This window comes from Podarcis gaigeae (genome assembly GCF_964106915.1).
Source record: "Podarcis gaigeae genome assembly, chromosome: 16".
NCBI lineage: Eukaryota > Metazoa > Chordata > Lepidosauria > Squamata > Lacertidae > Podarcis > Podarcis gaigeae.
In genome coordinates, this window is record NC_139693.1 from 29,780,274 (window position 1) to 29,799,533 (window position 19,260).

General features: G+C 44.6%; 1 protein-coding gene across 2 annotated transcripts in view; it reads left to right on the forward strand.

Annotated features, from left to right (window-relative positions):
* Positions 1–19,260, forward strand: part of LOC310834133 (septin-2) — a 62,894-nt gene that overhangs the window by 27,345 nt on the left and 16,289 nt on the right. For both annotated transcript variants that reach the window (XR_014559103.1, XM_083717578.1), the window contains exons 7-11: positions 80–197; positions 5,253–5,354; positions 5,591–5,736; positions 8,094–8,177; positions 11,061–11,118. Coding sequence is in view for 1 of the 2 variants with exons in the window: in XM_083717578.1 (XP_083573704.1) it covers positions 80–197; positions 5,253–5,354; positions 5,591–5,736; positions 8,094–8,177; positions 11,061–11,118 (508 nt within the window). In the remaining variant the exon portion in view is untranslated. The remainder of the gene's footprint in view (positions 1–79; positions 198–5,252; positions 5,355–5,590; positions 5,737–8,093; positions 8,178–11,060; positions 11,119–19,260) is intronic.

The following is a 19,260-nucleotide window of genomic DNA, read 5'->3' on the forward strand; positions in this document are numbered from 1 at the left end:
GCCAAGGATATCTTCACTCAGGACTCCATTAATAATTATTGAGGTTTCCTCCCCCCCCCCCCCAATAATTGATACACAGGCTGAAGCCCTTGGATGTAGAATTCATGAAAGCACTTCATGGGAAAGTCAACATTGTCCCAGTGATTGCCAAGGCAGACACTTTGACACTGAAGGAGAGAGAGAGACTGAAAAGAAGGGTATGTATGTATAAGCTTTAAAACAAAATGCCACATCCCGTTTCTGATGAGTATATGCCTTAGAAAGTTGTGTATCTGTTTGCTATGCATTTGGACACCTCTTAATATCCCATAACCAAATTACAGTTCCTGATATCACTTTTATATATATATTAGGATTGGACATCATTTTGAATCAAGATAGTGGAATGAAAACTGCACTGATTTTTTGTTTTTGTTTCATGCAGTTCCTGAGCAAATGCCGAGTAGAAGGCTGTTTGCATTATATTAAGAGTGTATGCAGTCCACCTTTATTCCATAATGAATTTCATTCATGCTGCCCATCAATTAAATTTACAGGGTGGCTGGCCTAAGTAGGGAGGCAGCTGACAAACACCTGTTCTAAAGGAGGAGGGGGGAGTATACTTTCTCTGTATTTTCAGATGACACAATTCGGTTATAATGGGCATCATTTTAGATGTTCTCTTTAATTTCTGGTGCAGAAGAGGGTGTGCCTCTTCTAACATGGCACTTGAAACCACTTTTGTGTTTTGTATTTTTAAAAAAATGTTTTTGTTCAATCTGTTCTCCTGCTAATCGGACAGCACGTTTTAGTCTGTCAAATGGGCAGGATTGAGCGTTATTTTTAACTGCTCTTGATTTTTCAAAAAGGTAATGAATAAATCAGGGGGCGAGGAGGAAGGAATAAACGCAACCAAAGCAGGCTGTTTGTTTTCCTTATCATGAGTATTTACACACCACTCTTCAATTAAATTCCCTTGCATTAAAAGGGAGAAAAGGACTGTTGATCTTCACAATATGGGGTGGGTGGGAATCAAACTCATTTTATGCAAGTCATTTCATTCAAAAAGTAGCATTTTGATTGATGGAACTGCCTGTTCCTTATTAGTTAATTAAGCAATTAGTTGCAAAAAGTATAATGCGCTAGAGCTCTTTCCAGGCTGCTGTCTGATAATGCAAATGCGCTGAAACTATTCCTCTTAGTCTAGATTTAACAATGCACACTTGTAAATTTAATGTTGTATTGTTTTTAACACTTGATTGGAAGCCGCCCAGAGTGGCTGGGGAAACTCAGCCAGATGGGTGGGGTATAAATAATAAATTATTATTATTAACGTTCACTATTTATTTTGCTTTAAATCAGAGATGGAGAACCTTACTCAGCCAGCATGCCTTTCTGGGCAGCCGGTGTGGGTGGGGACATGCAGGGAGGGGGGGCAGGCAGGACCAGAGGCAGACGTGGGCGGAGCAATGAATGCAGATTTTACCTTTGTAGGTTGGTTTCTACACACACTCGCATGCGTCCCCCTCTGTCCTCCAGACAAGCAAGAGGATTGATCAGAGTTTGAGAATGCATTCCAGCCACGCCAAAACACTTGGGGTGTGAAGCAGGGCTGATGGAGAGTTCAAGAGCTGCATTGCCCCCCCCCCCCAGCCTGAGGTTCCTTACCGCTGCTTTAAATGAACACCAGCTGCAACAAAACCGTTGCCTAATAAGGAGCACTTAAAGGACAAATAAATATAAACATCTTAGCCCTTTGGTCCGCTTGGGTCAGCCATTGTTACCAGCAGCTTAACCAAGATTGAATGCTTTTAATGTTGATCCAGAGCTTTGAAAGCTTAGCTACTGTATATTTTTCTAACTCAAAAAACATCTCTGTATTCAAAATCTGTAATCAAGGCAGGGGATCAGGATCTGCCTCTCCTGATGGAGCTTTGAAGCCTTTGCTAGGTTTTTTTTTAGATGTCTCTGCCATTTGGCAATCAATCTAAGGTAATGCGAGGGGTTTTTTGGGCTTTGTTTTTTGTCCTGAATTGTGGAGAGGGTTTTTTGTTTTGAATAAGCAGAAAGCTTAGTTGTGGGGCTTCTGTCAAGGAAACCCAGCTTGGTGTAATTCCTGTTTTGACTCTGTGGAATTCAAACTTCACTTTTCATTTTTAATATAAAAACACCCTTCTTTTGAGCGAGAAGAATTGGAGGGCAGTTTCACAAGCTGTGTGCTGCAAAGCCGCAAGAGGAAATCTGCTCAAAAGAATGATTACATGAGAATGGGGATTTTTTTTGGGGGGGGGGAACCTTGGATTTTGACTTCTTAACACATTTCCCCGGGGAATGCTAATCTTTAGGAACCACAGAACCTCCTGGGGCCAATAAAACCGATGTCCAAAGCAGCAAAATGTTGCTTCATTGTTGGGAATATGAAAAGCAGTTTGTTTTTCCTTGAGATTTGCTCCCCCCCCTTTCCCCTTTCAGGAAAGCACTTGGCTGAACAGCTGTGATATATTATTCCAGCACCCTTGTTGGCTTTTTCCCGCCATTGTTCCTCTTTTATCGCTAAGATCTCTGCCCAGAGAAATGGGCTTTCTTGTTCCGTGCCTCTGGTGAAAGGCGAGCTGCAATGCCACCCTGCTCCTCTGCATTGGGACTGACTTTCTGTTGTGTAGCAAATGCTAGAGATGCTGTGCCTTTAAAACCAAGCTGTGTCAGGCATGCTTCCTTAAGGAAGTACCGAGATTTGCATAGAGAATACATTTCCTTCTCCAGTGTGTTGGGGTTTTGGTGGACTGGGCTATTTGTTGTTGGCTATTTATCTCATTTAATGATTGACGGTGCGGAAGGCCGTAGAGCAACTCCATTGCTTTCCCTTTCTGTGAAGTCTTTCTTGGGGAACTTTTTCAGTGCTCAGATTGACCACTGACCCCTTCCGTTCTTCATACCCCGTTCTGGCTGAATGGGCTGGTTCACAGTATCAGATGTACCATATTTGGCCCATCACCCCTGCTTCATCTCTTTACCTGTGCAGGGGCGTTGATGCTTCTGTCGTGGTGCATTTAAACCACAGTTTCCCATATGAACCAGGAAACTGGCTTAATCTCTGATTACTAATCAGGGATATACAGTGGTACCTCGGGTTACATACGCTTCAGGTTACAGACTCCGCTAACCCAGAAATAGTACCTCGGGTTAACAGAAATCATGCTCCGGTGGTGCGGCAGCAGCAGGAGGCCCCATTAGCTAAAGTGGTGCTTCAGGTTAAGAACAGTTTCAGGTTAAGAACGGACCTCCGGAACGAATTAAGTACTTAACCTGAGGTACCACCGTATATCTAGAATCTGATCCCAGTTAGTAAGTCAAAATTAAACCAGAGATTCTGGAAACTGTGGTTTGCACAAACCACAATAGAAACAACACCATGCTGGTATGCAGCGGGGGGTATGTGGACAGGCTACTTGTTCTCAGCTTAGTAAATAATGGCTTATTAATTCAAAGAAGTGTTGTCCGAGGGACGTGGGTGGCGCTGTGGTCTAAACCACAGAGCCTAGGGCTTGCTGATCGGAAGGTCGGCAGTTCAAATCCCTGCGATGGGGGGAGCTCCCATTGTTCGGTCCCAGCTCCTGCCCACCTGGCAGTTCGAGAGCACGTCAAGTGCAAGTAGATAAATAGGTACCACTCCAGCGGGAAGGTAAACGGCGTTTCTGTGCACTGCTCTGGTTCACCAGAGGTGGCTTAGTTATGCTCGCCACATAACTCGGAAGCTGTCTACGGACAAACGCTGGCTCCCTCGGCCTATAGCGCAAGATGAGTGCTCAACTCCAGAGTTGTCTGCAACTGGACCTAATGGTCAGGGGTACCTTTACCTTTTAGTGTTGTCTGAACAAGATCTAGTTGCCTTTCACAAGTCAGGATTTTCTCTGGATGTCTTGGGTTTTCTCTCCAGAATCCCAGTTGCTTCAAAATCATGCCTTTGGGAGGCTTGCTGGATTTTACACAATTGAAAATTATCTTAGTCTTTTGGGTTCTGTGCGGGAGGAAACGCCAATTCATAATTTTGTTAAGCTTCAAAGTGCATCACAATTACTTCCCCTCCCAAATAACAGCTGAATTTTGCAGTGCTAAACCGAATCTTTCCCTGTTGCAAAATTATTTTTTCTTTCTTTTTTTTTTTACCAAACACTCCCTGCTCCCCAATAACAAGCTAAAGAATCAATAACTCTTAACTATTTTTCTGTCTAGGGATAGTGTTTAAACAGTAACTTCATATTGCAATCTAGTGACATTTGCTAGTGGAAGCAATCAATTTAATTTAATCATCACGAAGGAGTGTAAGAAAAATGGAAGAATAGGTCAGTGCTTTAGGAACAAATCCCTTAATAGCTGAAATAATGCAAGCTGTGGGGTTTGAGTGGCAACAACATAAGAATACAATTTATTATTTATGGTAATCATTTCATTTATGTCACACCTTTCTCTCCAAGGAGCTCAAGGTGGTGTACACGGTTTCCTCGCTTCTAATTTACTGTATTTTTCGCTCCATAAGACGCACCTAGTTTTTAGAGGAGGAAACCAAGAAAAAAAATATTCTGAACGAAACAGTGGATGTATGATTTTTGTGGTTCATGCTGTGGCCACAGACATGTGATCTGATGGTGAATTTGGGATAACCCAAAGCAAAAATCCTGAGGATCCATGTGGATCTGTGCTTTGTAACCACGTTTTTGCGCCATTGCGGCCCCACGCAACAGTGGGTGCATGATTTTGCTTTAGTTTTCTTGTTTCCCCCCTTTGCAAGTTTGCTGTCTTTACCTCTCCCCTCCTAGGCAGCCTCCTTTATCTCTAGCGTCCCATATCTCTCTCCCCGATCGGCAAACGATCAACGGCTTTGTTTCAACACCCACTTCCTGCTTTCAAAAGAAAAGCCTGATCTGCTTTTTGCCCCTGGGCAATTCGGCTCCAAGGACCACACATTCGCTCCGTAAGATGAACAGACATTTCCCCTTACTTTTTAGGAAGAAAAAAGTGCGTCTTATGGAGCGAAAAATACGGTAATCCCAAAAACAACACCTTGAGATAGGTTAGACTGAGAGTGAGTGACTGGCCCAAGGTAACCCAGGGAGATTCATACCTGGGCAAGGATTTGAACCCTGGTCTCCCAGATCCAAGTCTCAACACACTGCACCACTGCAGGCTCTCAGAATTCATGTATGTACACCTAATGTAGAATGTAACTAAAAATCGCACCTGCGTTTTTGTCTCTTGCTTGCCTGCACTCATAGGTTTTAGATGAGATTTCTGAACATGGCATAAGGATTTACCAATTACCTGATGCAGATTCTGATGAGGACGAGGAATTCAAAGAACAGACCCGAGTTCTGAAGGTGGGTTCAACATCAACAGGTGCTAAATTGGGCATTTGTCTAATTTAAATGTATTCCTCATGTAGGTGTTAGTTTTGCTATAATTATTGCATATAGGAAGGCATATTTGCAGTTGAAATAATACCCTTGCCAACATCTCACAACTCCAGTTTCTGGGTATTAAGTGGCAAGTTGACTCATACCATTGTCATTATTCATTGATGATCTTATAAAATGGAATTTATTGACTCATCTAGGCTAGCATTCCTTTTGCTGTGATTGGGTCCAACCAACTTATTGAAGTGAAAGGGAAAAAGATCAGAGGTCGCCTGTATCCCTGGGGAGTGGTGGAAGTCGAGAATCCGGAGCACAATGATTTCCTGAAGTTACGCACCATGCTGGTGTAAGTAGAGTCCCTTATTTAGTCTTAAACTACAGGCATCTCTAACAAAATGTGTTTGTTAGAGAGAGATCCCTCTTGTACATACTGTCCACAAAAACATGTTCGCCTGTTTAGCTGCAAGGTTTACGTGAGAACTCTGCTTCTTTCTTTATACTGAAACTGCTTTTGTCTTTTGTTTCTTGGCTAAATAATCAATAAAAATGTTGTTAGGAAATAGGTGGCTTGCTTAAAATCTGGTTTGCTTTAATTGGAATGTACCATATTTTGAAGCAGAAATCCTTAAAGGAATTTAAATTTGAAATGTCAGGATGTTTCGGAATTCATCTTGATCATGTTGCAGCTCTGATTGGCAAGGGGGATTCTTGGAATCTGAGTTATTTCAATATTTGCTTTTGCAAGAGATTGAAGTTGATTTTAGTTTTATTCTGCAATGTGTATCTGTTCTGAATCATAGCCACAAGATATGTTATAGCTTCCTTGTCAGTGTATAGATTTCTCTCTCTCACCCCTCCGTACATGCACACGCACCTCGACTAATGCATGTTATCTCCTCTAACAATGCAATTGTACCAAAAAAGACTTGAAACAAGTCAAGCGGAGCATTCCTTGCAGCAAGTGCTGAGAAACTAAATATAGTAAAATTCCAGGAATATGTTAGGGTTGATAATCCAAAAAGTGCTACTTAGCTATGTGAATCTTAATAATGTCTGAGTTATTCCTCCTAGGGTAATTCCATTAATCAGGCTTTGTGGGTTACAGCAATTCAGTGGCATTTGATTCCATTATACATCCTTGGCTTGGTAAAGTTCCAGTCAAAGATTTCCCCCTGCTGGATTGCTTCCATGTCACATGTGACTTTCACCTTTGAAGCCACAGTGATAGTGAAGACTATTTCCGCAAGTAAGGTGGAGGATCAGATTCTGTATTTTATTGTGTCTGTAGGTCAAGTGAAAAGGCTGACTTGATGGAAGAGTACATTCACTTTACATGCTACTCGTCCACCACACTCCCATCTTCCTTCACATATGATACTTTCCAGGCTAGGAAGTTCCTCTTAGCACCAAATTTAAGAAAACATCCCAGATAAACATTTTTCTAAAGTGGGTGGACCTGTGCGAAGCTTACCAATATGTAGCACCGCAGTAGAGAATTGTTGAGGATGTGGGTTGTAGGAACAGAATACTGTCTGTTTTTACTTGAAGTTTGGAATCGGTTAAAATTTAAATTAAGCTTATGGATCTTGTCATTGAAAAGACAGAAAATACAGCATTTCAGTTATAATGGGTTAGTAAAAATGGAGAAAACCATTCATTCATTGAATTTCTATCCCACCCTATACCTGCAGGGCTCAGGGCAGTTCATAGAATAAACAGTGGATTAGGGGAACATAGGAGGCTGCCTTATATTGAGTCAGACCCTTGGTCTACCTAGCTTAGTATTATCTGCGCTGACTGGCAATGGCTCTCCAAGGGTTCGGACATGGAGTCTTCCCCACCTTTAAACAGTCACTGCTTCCACAAAGAATCCTGGGAAAGGTCGTTTTAGGATGCTGAGAATTGTTAGGAGAGACCCCTGTTCCCCTAAAAGAGTTCCTTGGGAAGAGGGCTTGATTGTGAAACCACTCTGGGAATTGTAGTTCGGTGAGGGGAATAGGGGTCTCTTCTAACAAATCTCAAACACTTTACAGACTGCATTTCTCAGCATTCTTTGACAGAAGCAGTGACTCTGTGGCGGTATAATAGTACTTTAAACATACGGTGTGGAGAGTATGGGCCTGAAACAAGATTTTTCTTTTTCTTTTTTTAAATAGTGGTTGAATTTTCTATTCTTAGTCCAAATTTATGTATTTGTGGGCTCCTCAATTGTTTTTGTTGAGTTGTGTGCTTCCCGTTTATAACTTCATTCTGTTTTTATTACATATATAAATTTCCGTGCACGTGGATTTCAGGTACAGCCGTACCTTGGAAGTCGAATGGAATCCATTCCAGAAGTCCGTTTGACTTCCAAAACGTTCAAAAACCAAAGTGTGGCTTCTGATTGGGTGCAGGAAGCTCCGGCAGCCAATCGGAAGCCACGGAAGCCTTTTCAGACGTTTGGCTTCCAAAAGAACATTTGAAAACCGGAACACTCACTTCCGGGTTTTGATTGTTCTGGAGCTGATTTGTTTGGGAGCCAAGGCGTTCGAGATCCAAGGTACGACTGTACCAAGAAGTGGCATGAAAAAAGCATTGGCATGAATCATGTCTGTAAAGGCCGTGATGCCGCTTTTTATCCAGTTAAGAGATGAACCTAACTTAATAAAATTTGACTCGGGAGTTCCTGGCAAAGGAAGTTAAAAGCTGCGTTTCTCGTTTCAGGACCCACATGCAGGATCTTCAAGAAGTGACTCAAGATTTGCACTACGAAAACTTCCGGTCAGAGAGGCTAAAACGCACCGGCAAGTGAGTCTCTCTCTTGAGTTGTGCTTTCTCCCTTATGACTCTGCCCAGCCTTGCTCTTAAAAGTAGCTTCAGAAACAACCCCCTCCCCAACTCCTGTATCTGCTGATCTCATTCTCGTAACCTCTCCCTTCCTTTTCCTAGCCTGAAAACACACACGGAAACCAAGGGGAAGGGGCTCCTGTTTTAAATTGCTTCCTCTGTGTTAATTAACGGGAAGAAACCACTGATCCAGCTAGGATGCTGTGTGTGTGTGTGTGTGTGTGTGTGTGCATGCAAGCTCCAGAAAGTATACCAGCTAAGGGCTTTGTGAAATATCACATCTCTCCCCCCCCCCCCACCCAGTATTCATTCAGTAATTGATGTAATCTTTGGGTTGTATCCAAACTTTTCTTGTTTCTGCAAGAACTGCCGCTTGCTCAATGGAGAGTCCACTCCCATGCACCCCCCAGATCTGTCCTGGGGATTCCCCTGATCCTCTGGAGGTGTCTTTAGGTATGTGCAAATGGGTTGACCTTGTTGGATGCAACCCTTTTATTCTTAAGTTGCCCATCTGACTTGGGCCGTTTAGATAGATATGGGGAATATGCATACGAACATTGAAATCTGCCTTATACTACATCAGGCTACTTGTTCATCTAGCCTTGTTATGCCTGTTCTGTCCAGCAGCAGTTCTCCACACTCTTGGCCAAAATCTTCTCCCGATGTTGTTCCCTGAGATCCATAATCTAGGCTTGTGACACACTGTAGTTCTGTAGTACAGCACATGCTTTTCATACAGAGAGTCCCAGGCTCAGCCACTGGAACCTCCAGTTAAAATGGATTGGGTAGCTGGGTATGGGAAAGCCCGAGTCCCTAGAGAACTGTAGCCATTGTAGACAATAGGTGACAATTAATCTGACCTGGTATAAGACTGCTTCTAGTGTTTTAAACTAAATATTTTAGGAACTGAACCTTTTGCATGCAATGCTGTTGCCCCTTCTCTGTCTCATGCGTAGATCTCACAGCAATTCCTATACGTTTTGCACATATCTCATATATTTTAAAACAGCATGCGCAGATGGTCACAGTGGACTGCGTTCAGAGTCCCCATTTGCAGACTGCACTGGAAAGGCAAAGGGATGTTTTCACACATGTTCATCTATTGATGTCAAGTTGAGATCTGTGGGCCTGAATGAACCACCCCCAAACCAAATCAAACACCATATGGGCAGAACTTTTAAATGCCCTCTCAAATGCAGTGTGTTTAATGCTGTAATAACCAGCATTAAAGAGCCAGTGTGGTGCAGTGGTTAAGAGCGGTAGTCTTGTAATCTGGGGAACCGGGTTCGAGTCTCCGCTCCTCCACATGCAGCTGCTGGGTGACCTTGGGCCAGTCACACTTCTCCGAAGTCTCTCAGCCCCACTCACCTCACAGAGTGTTTGTTGTGGGGGAGGAAGGGAAAGGAGAATGTTAGCCGCTTTGAGACTCCTGAAGGGGAGTGAAAGGCGGGATATCAAATCCAAACTCTTCTTCTTCTTCTTCTAACTCACTAATTCAGCTGTGGCTTGTTGAGTGCCGAGGAATCAGTCAAGTAGTGTTCATGCCTGTGTGAACCAACCCCTGTGAGGCTTGGCTCTTCAACCTTCAGAAATGTACAGTGGTACCTCGGGTTACATTCACTTCAGGTTACAGACTCTGCTAACCCAGAAATAGTACCTTGGGTTAAGAACTTTGCTTCAGGATGAGAACAGAAATCGTGCTCTGGCGGCGTGGCAGCAGCAGTAGCAGGAGGAGGCCCCATTAGCTAAAGTGGTGCTTCAGGTTAAGAACAGTTTCAGGTTAAGAACAGACCTCTGGAACAAATTAAGTATGTAACCAGAGGTACCACTGTAGTCCAACGATTCTTGATTGAGAATGTCCTGGCTTCCTTCTCTCTGTATTAATTTTATATAACCAGGCAAATTATCTTGGCTAAAAAATGTCTCAATTCCTCTTCCTGATGCCACTCTAAACTCACTTCAGTCCCTCTGTGTGAATATTGTGCCCTTGACCATTCTGTTTTTAGTGTGTGAATCTTTTCTGTTCATGTTGTGCCTTTCCTGACAAAAAAGCTTGTTTCTCTTTGATATCGCTCGGCGCGAGAGTGCAGAAATATTTCTAGTTAAGGAAATGACTGTGTGTGTCTGGGCTGGTTCTTTGTTTTATAACTTGGTGCCATAGGGTGTGGGTAGGGGGGTAGGCAGAGGAAATGGCTCCACTGAAGTGTAGGACAGAATTAGGGTGTAAAAATCCAGGAAATTCCTTATACAAAACAAGAGTGAAGAATGAGAAGGTGACAGCTGCAAGGCTGCCTGGGCTTGAGAAAATTGCAGAAAGGCAATTCCTCTTTTGCATTTTTAGAGAAGGGTTACAATATGGAAACTCGGGTCAAATCATTGGCTGAATTCTAATTGGTTACATCTGCAGCAGTCGGTAAATGAATAAAACAGTTGCCCTGAAGCAAAAAAAGCATATTTCTTTGCTTTTTAGATCAGATGTTGCCAGACTCCCAACTTGCATCAGCCTCAACCAGCACGGCAAGTGATCTGGGATGTTGAAAGTTATAGTCTAACAACATCCCTGTTTTTAGATAATGCAGGGCTTAATCCCAGAAGAGACGTTCCCACCTGTAAAGGAGGAAATGCCTCTTCTAAGACAGTTTTTGCCACCTGCATATTTGCAAGAACTTGCATTGAAGATACGTAAGTTTTTTTTTTTAAAAAAATGTCTGATTAAAGGAGCTAGGTTTCCCCCCCAGCTGAACAAATTATTTGTCTAGTTGGCTGCATTATGTTTCTGCTCAAGATCTGAATCCTTGTCCTTCAGCACTTGTGATGCTAATGTGCCTTTCTTGTACCTGACAGGCCTGTTGAAGAAGAAGTTGTAGACAAAGACAGGATCCTTCAGCAGAAGGAGGCGGAGGTAAGCTTGCGAGCAAAACTAAGTTATCATCTCATTATCAGCGAGGTGCTTGGCTGAGTTAATGACATTCTGAATGAGTGCAAACAAAAACAAAAATAAATCCATTTGAGTACAATCCTTATTTCTGGCATCAGAAGAGCCCTGTTGGATCGGACCAAAGGCCCATCTTGGTCTAGCATCCTGTTCTCATAGTGGGCAACCAGATGCTTCCGGGAAGTCCAGAAACAGAACTTGAGCACAGAAACAGAACTTTCAACTGGTATTCAGAGGCACATTATTTACTTAAAAGCATTTATATATGCTGAATACTTTGAATGGGATGTGGGTGGCACTGTGGGTTAAACTACAGAGCCTAGGACTTGCTGATCAGAAGATTGCCGGTTCGAATCCCCGCGACGGGGCGAGCTCCCGTTGCTTGGTCCCTGCTCCTCCAACCTAGAAGTTCGAAAGCACGTCAAAGTGCAAGTAGATAAATAGGTACCACTCCAGCGGGAAGGTGCGCTGCTCTGGTTCGCCAGGAGCGGCTTAGTCATGCTGGCCACATGACCCGGAAGCTGTACGCTGGCTCCCTCGGCCAATAAAGTGAGATGAACGCTGCAACCCCAGAGTCAGTCACGACTAGACCTAATGGTCAGGGGTCCCTTTACCTTTTAATACTTTGAATAACTCTAAGAGGCGTACAGTCTAAAAAAAGAAACTATATATCACAAAAAACCAAAGCACAATCTGAAACCAGTAAAACAGCATTATATAAAAAGACACACACAAGCACAGACAAATGAATGAATTTGTCTCCTGCCCTTTTAAAGCCATTCAGGTTGGTGGCCATCGACACACCTTGTGGAAGTGAACCCCACAGTTACAACTATGCGCTCTATGAAGACGTTCTTCCTGTTGCCTGTCCCGAAATGCCCTCTCTTCTGCTTTATTGGATCATCCCCTAATTTTAGTATTGTGAGCGAGGGCCTACCTGCTTTCTTCACAGCGGCGTAGCGTGGGTTGTCAGCACCCGGTGCAAGGCAAGTACTTTGCGCCCCCTAACCCCTAACCTGCCAGCTGCTTCTTGCTGCTGCCTGGTTTGGTCTGGTGTGGTTCTCTCCTGTGCTCAGCGCTGCGCTGGGCGGCCGCTGCACTGTCCCTCCCCCAGATAGTCCCTCGCTCTCTCTCCACACCGCACGCCTGGCACCCACCCCCTCCACAGTGGGCGGCGACCCTGCAGCTCGGATCGGATTCGCACAGCCAGCACTGCAGTGAGAGAGAGTGAGTGAGCCAGGTAGGGGCAGAGAGCTGCGAGTGCGAGCGCCCTCCCCCAGATGTTGCGCCCGGTGCGGCCGGCCCCCCCTGCACCCCCCACGCTACGCCACTGTTTCTTCACACCACTCCTATTTTAACACACCTGTGTCACGTCCGCCTCTCTGCACCTTATTCAGCTTTTTTTCTAATATGAAAAGCTGCAGACGCTGCACCTCTTTTTTCATAAGGGACCTGCAGCCTCTCAATCGTTTTGGTTGTCCTTTGCGGCACCTTTTCCAGCTTTATGATGCACTTTTCGTGGTGCAGCCACCAGAACTGTGCACGGTATCCGATATCCTTGCCCGCTCCAAAAGTGTGGCCCATTGTATATTATTACACTTCTGTTTGATAGCTAAGCAACTGGCGCCCACTGCTGGCTGCTTCTACTTGTCACAGTCACCTATCTGTTCCCCGCCTTACTTCAAATAAGTAAATCCTTCCACATCGGAAGCGAGCGTGTCAGCAGAGAAAAAGGCTTGCAGTCCAGATTAATTTTTGACATGCTGGTTTCCCCTCTGTAGGAATCCTCCCCTTTCTCCCCACCCCTGACCCCCAACAAGGTGCGGCAACATTTTATCAGGGTGAAGTGGTTAAGCCTAGATTCAGGTTTGAGAACGAGGCCTAAGACAAATTTGTTAATCTGTTTTTGGGTGAAGTTGGCCGCCAGTTAATCAGTGGGGAAGTCTTTGTTTTATCTATAGAGTGATGCCTTGGGTTGCATACGCTTTAGGTTGCATACGCTTGAGGTTACAGACTCGGCTAACCCAGAAATAGTACCTCGGGTTAAGAACTTTGCTTCAGGATGAGAACAGAAATCGTGCTCTGGTGGTGCGGTGGCAGCGGGAGGCCCCATTAGCTAAAGTGCTGCAGGTTAAGAACAGTTTCAGGTTAAGAACGGACCTCTGGAACGAATTAAGTACTTAACCCGAGGTACCACTGTAGTTGATTAGGATTTTCACATTGTTACAATAAAATATTGCAGTCCCTTATTACCTGTCCTCCTCCCAAGTTCCTCTACCTCCCTCAGCCCTTGTGAGTGTGTGTCCCCCTCCCTTTTTAATCACAGTTTTTCCATTTTGGTTGTTCATTGTTTGGCGTGTCAGGCTTGCATGCTCAGATAAGGGTTAGTGTCGTTTTGGGCTCCCAGATGAACAACCATTATTACACTGGAGACATTTCCCTCCCTGCATTGTCCCTCCCACTGCTTCTGGTTGTGTAGGTATTAGTTCCAAAACTGCAGTCCAAATTTCTTGGAAGCTTGGCTTCTTGCTTAGTTTACGGAGCAGGATCTTATCAAGGGCCACTAATGGCAGGAGGTCTTGCAGGAGGAAGCCTTTGTAAACTGGAAGAGTGTTGGCTCTTATTTTCTTTTGAGCCTGCTAGCTTCCCCTGAACGATGTAATGTTTGTTTGTATCACATTTAATCCCACCATTCCTCATAGTTGCTCGGGGTGATGCAGATGGTTTTTTCTTCCCTCCCCCTCTGTCTGCACAACAGCCCTGTGGGGTAGATTAGACCAAGATTGGCCCAAGGTGACGTAGTGAACTTCACGGCTGGCAGAGGCGCTGAACCTGAGTATCTCCGGTTCCAGTCCAACACTAACCATTACACCACTTCGGCTGGCCACACATAGGGGCGTCAGGGCTGCTTCTGAAATCTGGAGGAGGCTACAAGCTTTTTCCTTGGGTGGATTTCTCGAAAAGTCTTTGCCAAGAGTTTGACTTCTGAGTGGAGTCTGAGTCTTTAACTTGGCTGAATGTAGCAGCTGTTAGCTTAACCTACCATGCACGATGCCGTGATAATATTGATGTTGACTCTCCTCTTTCCTGCTGAGTTTCCCTGTTCCCAGGGTATTTGGCAACTGTCAGCAAAACAACAGAGAAGCAAACCACCCGTCCTTTCCCCCTCTTGAACTCTCCCGAATGTATTTCCAAGCCTCTTTGTTGTATAAATATAAAATGTACAATGAAATATGATGAGTGTATTAAGAATGGGAAGACGTTTGGTGAGATGGATGTCTCCCTTGTCCTGTTTCTACAGCTACCCACTAGTGCAGACAGCAAGCAGATTCCCCACATGGGTGGGGAATTTGTGGCCCCCCTAATGTTGCTGGGCTGCCATCTCTTCATAAACTCCATCTAGCATGGCCAATGGTCAGGAATGATGGGAGTGCTGGTCTAGCAAGATCTGGAGGGTTGCAGGCCTCCTATTCTTGTGTTAATAGGCACAACACCCACTTTCCCGAAAATCTCATTATGAAAACTAAAACTGAAAGCAAGCAGACTTCTAGACCTTATGGTTGGAATGTCGTGTACAGTGGTGCCTTGCAAGACGAAATTAATTCGTTCCGCAAGTTTTTTCTTCTTGCGAGTTTTTCGTCTTGCGAAGCACGGTTTCCCATAGGAATGCATTGAAATTCAATCAATGCGTTCCTATGGAGACCGTCCGGGGACAGAGGGGAAGTGCTGCGCGCCTTCCCCTCTGTCCCCGGACCTGTTTAAAGCAAGGGGCGGCGGGGAGAATCACTTCTCCCCGTTGCTGCCCCTTGGTTCAAAAGGGGTCCGGGGACAGAGGGGAAGGCGCGCTGTGCTTCCCCGCTATCCCCGGAGCTTGCGGGGCAAGCTTCGTTTTGCGAAGCAAGCCCATAGGGAAATGCGTCTTGCGAAGCGGCTAAGAAAACGAAAAACTCCTTCGTCTAGCGAGTTTTTCATCTTCCGAGGCGTTCGTCTTGCGGGGTACCACTGTATAATTGTTTGCGGACAAATCGGGGCTGGGGAACTGGATCTGGGCAGCACCCTGGATCTGTACTGCTCACACCTCCCAGAGAACAAGTTTGATAGGTAAGCAGGTCTGCTTGCCTGTCAATCGTGACATGAGGTGACCCATTTTTGCATAGTGCCGTGCACTATGCAAGCAGTGAAGTATCAAAGCCCGCAAAAAATCTTGCAGTACTTTTAAGGGACTAGCAAATTTATTGTGGTGAAAGCTTTTGGAAGCTGAAGAACATCATGACTGGATCAGGTCCAGCATCCTGAACACCCAGTGGCCAATCAGATGCCTAAGGGAAGCCCACAAGCAGGATCCAAGCTTGACATCGCTCTCCGCACTTGTGATTCCCAGAAATATTTAGAGGCTATTTGCCTCTAAATATTTGGAAGTAGAACATAGCTATAATGGCTAGTAGCTCTTGATAGCCTTCTTCTCCATTGGATTTGTCTAGTTCCCTATTTGGTTAATTTGCCTGGTTGGTGGCTAACACTACTTCTGTTCCTAACCTTGGTTGCAAACACTGGATTGAAGCAGACCAAGTCTTGTTGCAAAAGTCCACTTCATGAATAGTTGTCCTAAACTAGCAGGTAGGCACTCATCTGGGTACCCAGTATAAGTAGTGAAGTTGACTCTCGAATTTTGGAATTGTTAGGAAGCCATTAACCATGGTTTCCAATCTGCGCGTAATGGGAAACCGTGGTCAGCTGCTGCTTTGTGGTGTGTTTGCTGCTCAAGCAGAGTGACGGCAATGGAGTGGCATATGGGTGCATGATACTCATGTATATCCTGCCTTATTTAAGCCAGGACTCCGTTGCAGGAATGAGGCCAGTGCATTTTAATGTTTCTTTTCGGAAGGGATTAAGTGACCTCCTCTGTGCCTTAGTTTTGAATTTATATACAAATATATGTTGAAGGCTTTTGGCTGTATTTGGAGGGTGAGCTCCTTGTGAGATAGGCCTGCCCTAAACAGCTGCCGTTTTAAAGTTGGGAAGGATTGGACAGATAGTGCAAGAAAACAAATGTTTGTTGAATTCCTGTTGTCTGTCATTTCTGTTAAGGACCAAAGAGGCTTTGCTTAGTCTTGTGCAGATAAGGTGGCACGAAATCTCTTTATCTCCAAAGCAGTCTGCTGAGGAGTCGAGTTGGGGGGAGGACTGGGGGGTTAGGGGGCAAACCAGAGGAAATGGGCTTACATTCTTTGGCCTTTGCTGAGAACACAAACATCAATTTCCCTTTCTGTTTTTACATTCTGAGCAGTAATGATGCTTGAAGTTCTATTTACAGATTTGCAAGGTTTACATAACCTCGGGGGGTGGGGGTGGGGGATGAAGTCTTGGGCAGGTGCCAGGTCCACCATTATCAAGACATCACTTCTGCTAAATAATCATTATGGATTTTATCAAAGGACACTATGCTTGGCTGGTTGGAGCCATTAATCTCTTGCCTGCTTTCTTCAACCGTGTTGCAAGATCATTTTGGACATGTGTAGATTTATTTTTTGCCCTCCCACCGGCAGCTGGCTTTTGTTTTCGGAACTGCCTTTTTTATGCTTTTTCTCCAGATACAAAACTAGTTGTGTCTGCAAAGAAGGAGTGTGACTACACTTCTGCGGATCTCAAGGTGCCATCAAGCACATTTCTGCTATCCTCCTTTGGTCACTTTAGGAAGGATATTTGAGCTTCAAATAGAAATACGACAAGCTGTGTTTTTTGCATTTCATGGCCTGTTTACAATCTTATTCTATATATACATACTGAGCTACTTTGCATGACACAGTAGGCCAAATCCTGGTTTAGCAAGTGCACACAAGTGTGTGGGCTCCGGGACAGGAGTTTCCCCCTGGACCTCCTTACTGCTAGGTTTAGCTAAGCCAAAGATTGGCTTTATCCAGTCCAGTTCTCAGAGTTAAGATGGCTCCTCAGTGGCCACCAGTGGTGGCTGGTGCCTATTTGGGACTGGCAGGGTGGCCAACAGTAGGAGGAACCAGAGCATGAATGGGTGTAGCTAGAGTCAGTGACAAGCAGAGCCAACTCATTCTGGTTTTGTTGTCATCTACCTCAATGCTGAGTTCTACAAGGGCTGAGACTAAGGAGGAGGAGGAAGCAGGTGTTGGCGTACTGAGGGCAGACTAAGGTTAGTGGTGCAGTGCCCCAGTCACCCTATGGACTAGCCTCCACTGCTAACCATGAGATGTCACCAGTGTTTGTTTTGATCCACGCCTCCATCAGTGTGGATGCCAGTCCACAAAAGCTTCTGTTACTGTAGACCTGTTAGTCTTCACTGTGCCATAGGATGCTATGTCTACCGTCCTTGTGTCTTACAAACAGTTAGTCTACTGTCCTTGTGTTACAAACAATTAGCCTCCTTGTGTGTTACAATTAGTCTATTCCCCCACCCCCAACAAAAAATTAATAGGGTTGTTTGTTTATGTCTGATTGAACATTAAGAGTGTTGAAAATGCTTGTGTGTGTTGGCCACTCCCATGGCTTCTCTAAGGTTCCACTTTACCGCTGTTCGGATCTGCACCTTTTGTAGGGAGACTTTCCACATCAGTGCTTCTCTCCCCATGCCTTTAGGCCCATTACAGGTGTGCTTCAAATGGTCTCTTCATCCACATTACCAGAGACAGAGCAACTCTTGTAGATGAAGTCCTACCAACATTTTTTTGGTTTGTGTTTTGTGCGCCCACTATGGCACCACGCATGTTGGCATGTTCACCTGTTAGATCATACACTTGTTAGGTAAGCTTTCCCCAAGCTGCTGCCTTCCAGGTGTTTGCACTCCAGCTCCCACCAGCTGCAGCTGGTAAGGCCAGTGGTCAGGGGTGGTGATGGAAATCGTAGTCCAAGAACATCGGGAGAAGGTTGAACTAGGACAGAGGTGTAGCCAGCATGGTGTTCTCTGGATGCTCTTGAGTAATTTGCATCAACCCACCTCAGCATGTCAAATGGCCAGTGATTGAGTTGTGGTATAAGAACATCTGGAGGGCCCATTTTGGCTACCACTGAACTAGAACAGAAAGTCTCAAAGGCCACTGCTGGAAGCTATCATCCTATAGCACTCCTATCTGAAGACTGACCTTATGTCTCTTGCTCAACATTTATACCTCTGGCTTAAATCATTTTCTCTTGCTCTGTGCTGCATTAGCTTCTTAAAGCGGTCTTCGTTCTGGAAAACAACCAACATTCTAAACCAATGCAGAGCAGCTCATAAAGAAACAATGCTTAGTTAGCAGTAAACATATTCTGTAATTTAACACGCATCACTGTACTATGTGCACGTCAACTTCTATTTTCCCTCTTTGGCCTCACTATATATCCTATTTCTAGAAATGTTGCTTTTTTGATATTGCAGATTATTAAACCAAAACAAACGCAAGCCTGTACTTAAGGAAGCCACAAGGGGGCGTAATGTGGTACAGACTTGGCTGCTGTCAACTCCCCAAGGGCTGATAAATAAGTAGATAATGTAGGAATTTGGGAAAGCCAGAAGATAATATTTAACACGAAGCAGTAAGCAGAGCAGGGGCACAAATATAAAAGTTCAATGTGAAGTGAAATTATTCACCCTTGGAGAAATTAGCACTGATGGAATATGAATAACAGAGGAGTTAACACTGTTAGTCAGTTACAACAAGATCTCCAAGGTACATTTATGACTCTGCTGGTTTTAACAAGTTTAGGGGGCTTGCTTTTTGAAATGCAGTTGATTATTACATTTACAGTTGCACAAAGCATTCATACCACAGTTGATCTGTTAGTCTTTGAGGTGCAATGAAACTCTCTTCTCTCGTTTGCCTGAATGAGAGATGTTGATTTGATTCTGCTGCTTAGGATGTGGGGTCAAGAAGATAACCTTGCTAATTCTGAGAAATGCATGCAAATCAGAACCTGGTGATTAGAAGCTATGGGGCTCCCCAGTCCTGGCAGACTGTAGCCCTTTCCATGAGTTCAAAAGATAGGGTGCGGGCATAAAGTGTGTAGGAGGAACGGACACACCTTGGTTGTTGTGCCTGCTGCGCTCCAAAGTTATTTCCCAGTCTGAAGGTGTCCTCTTGGGGCAGAGGGGACAGGGATGTA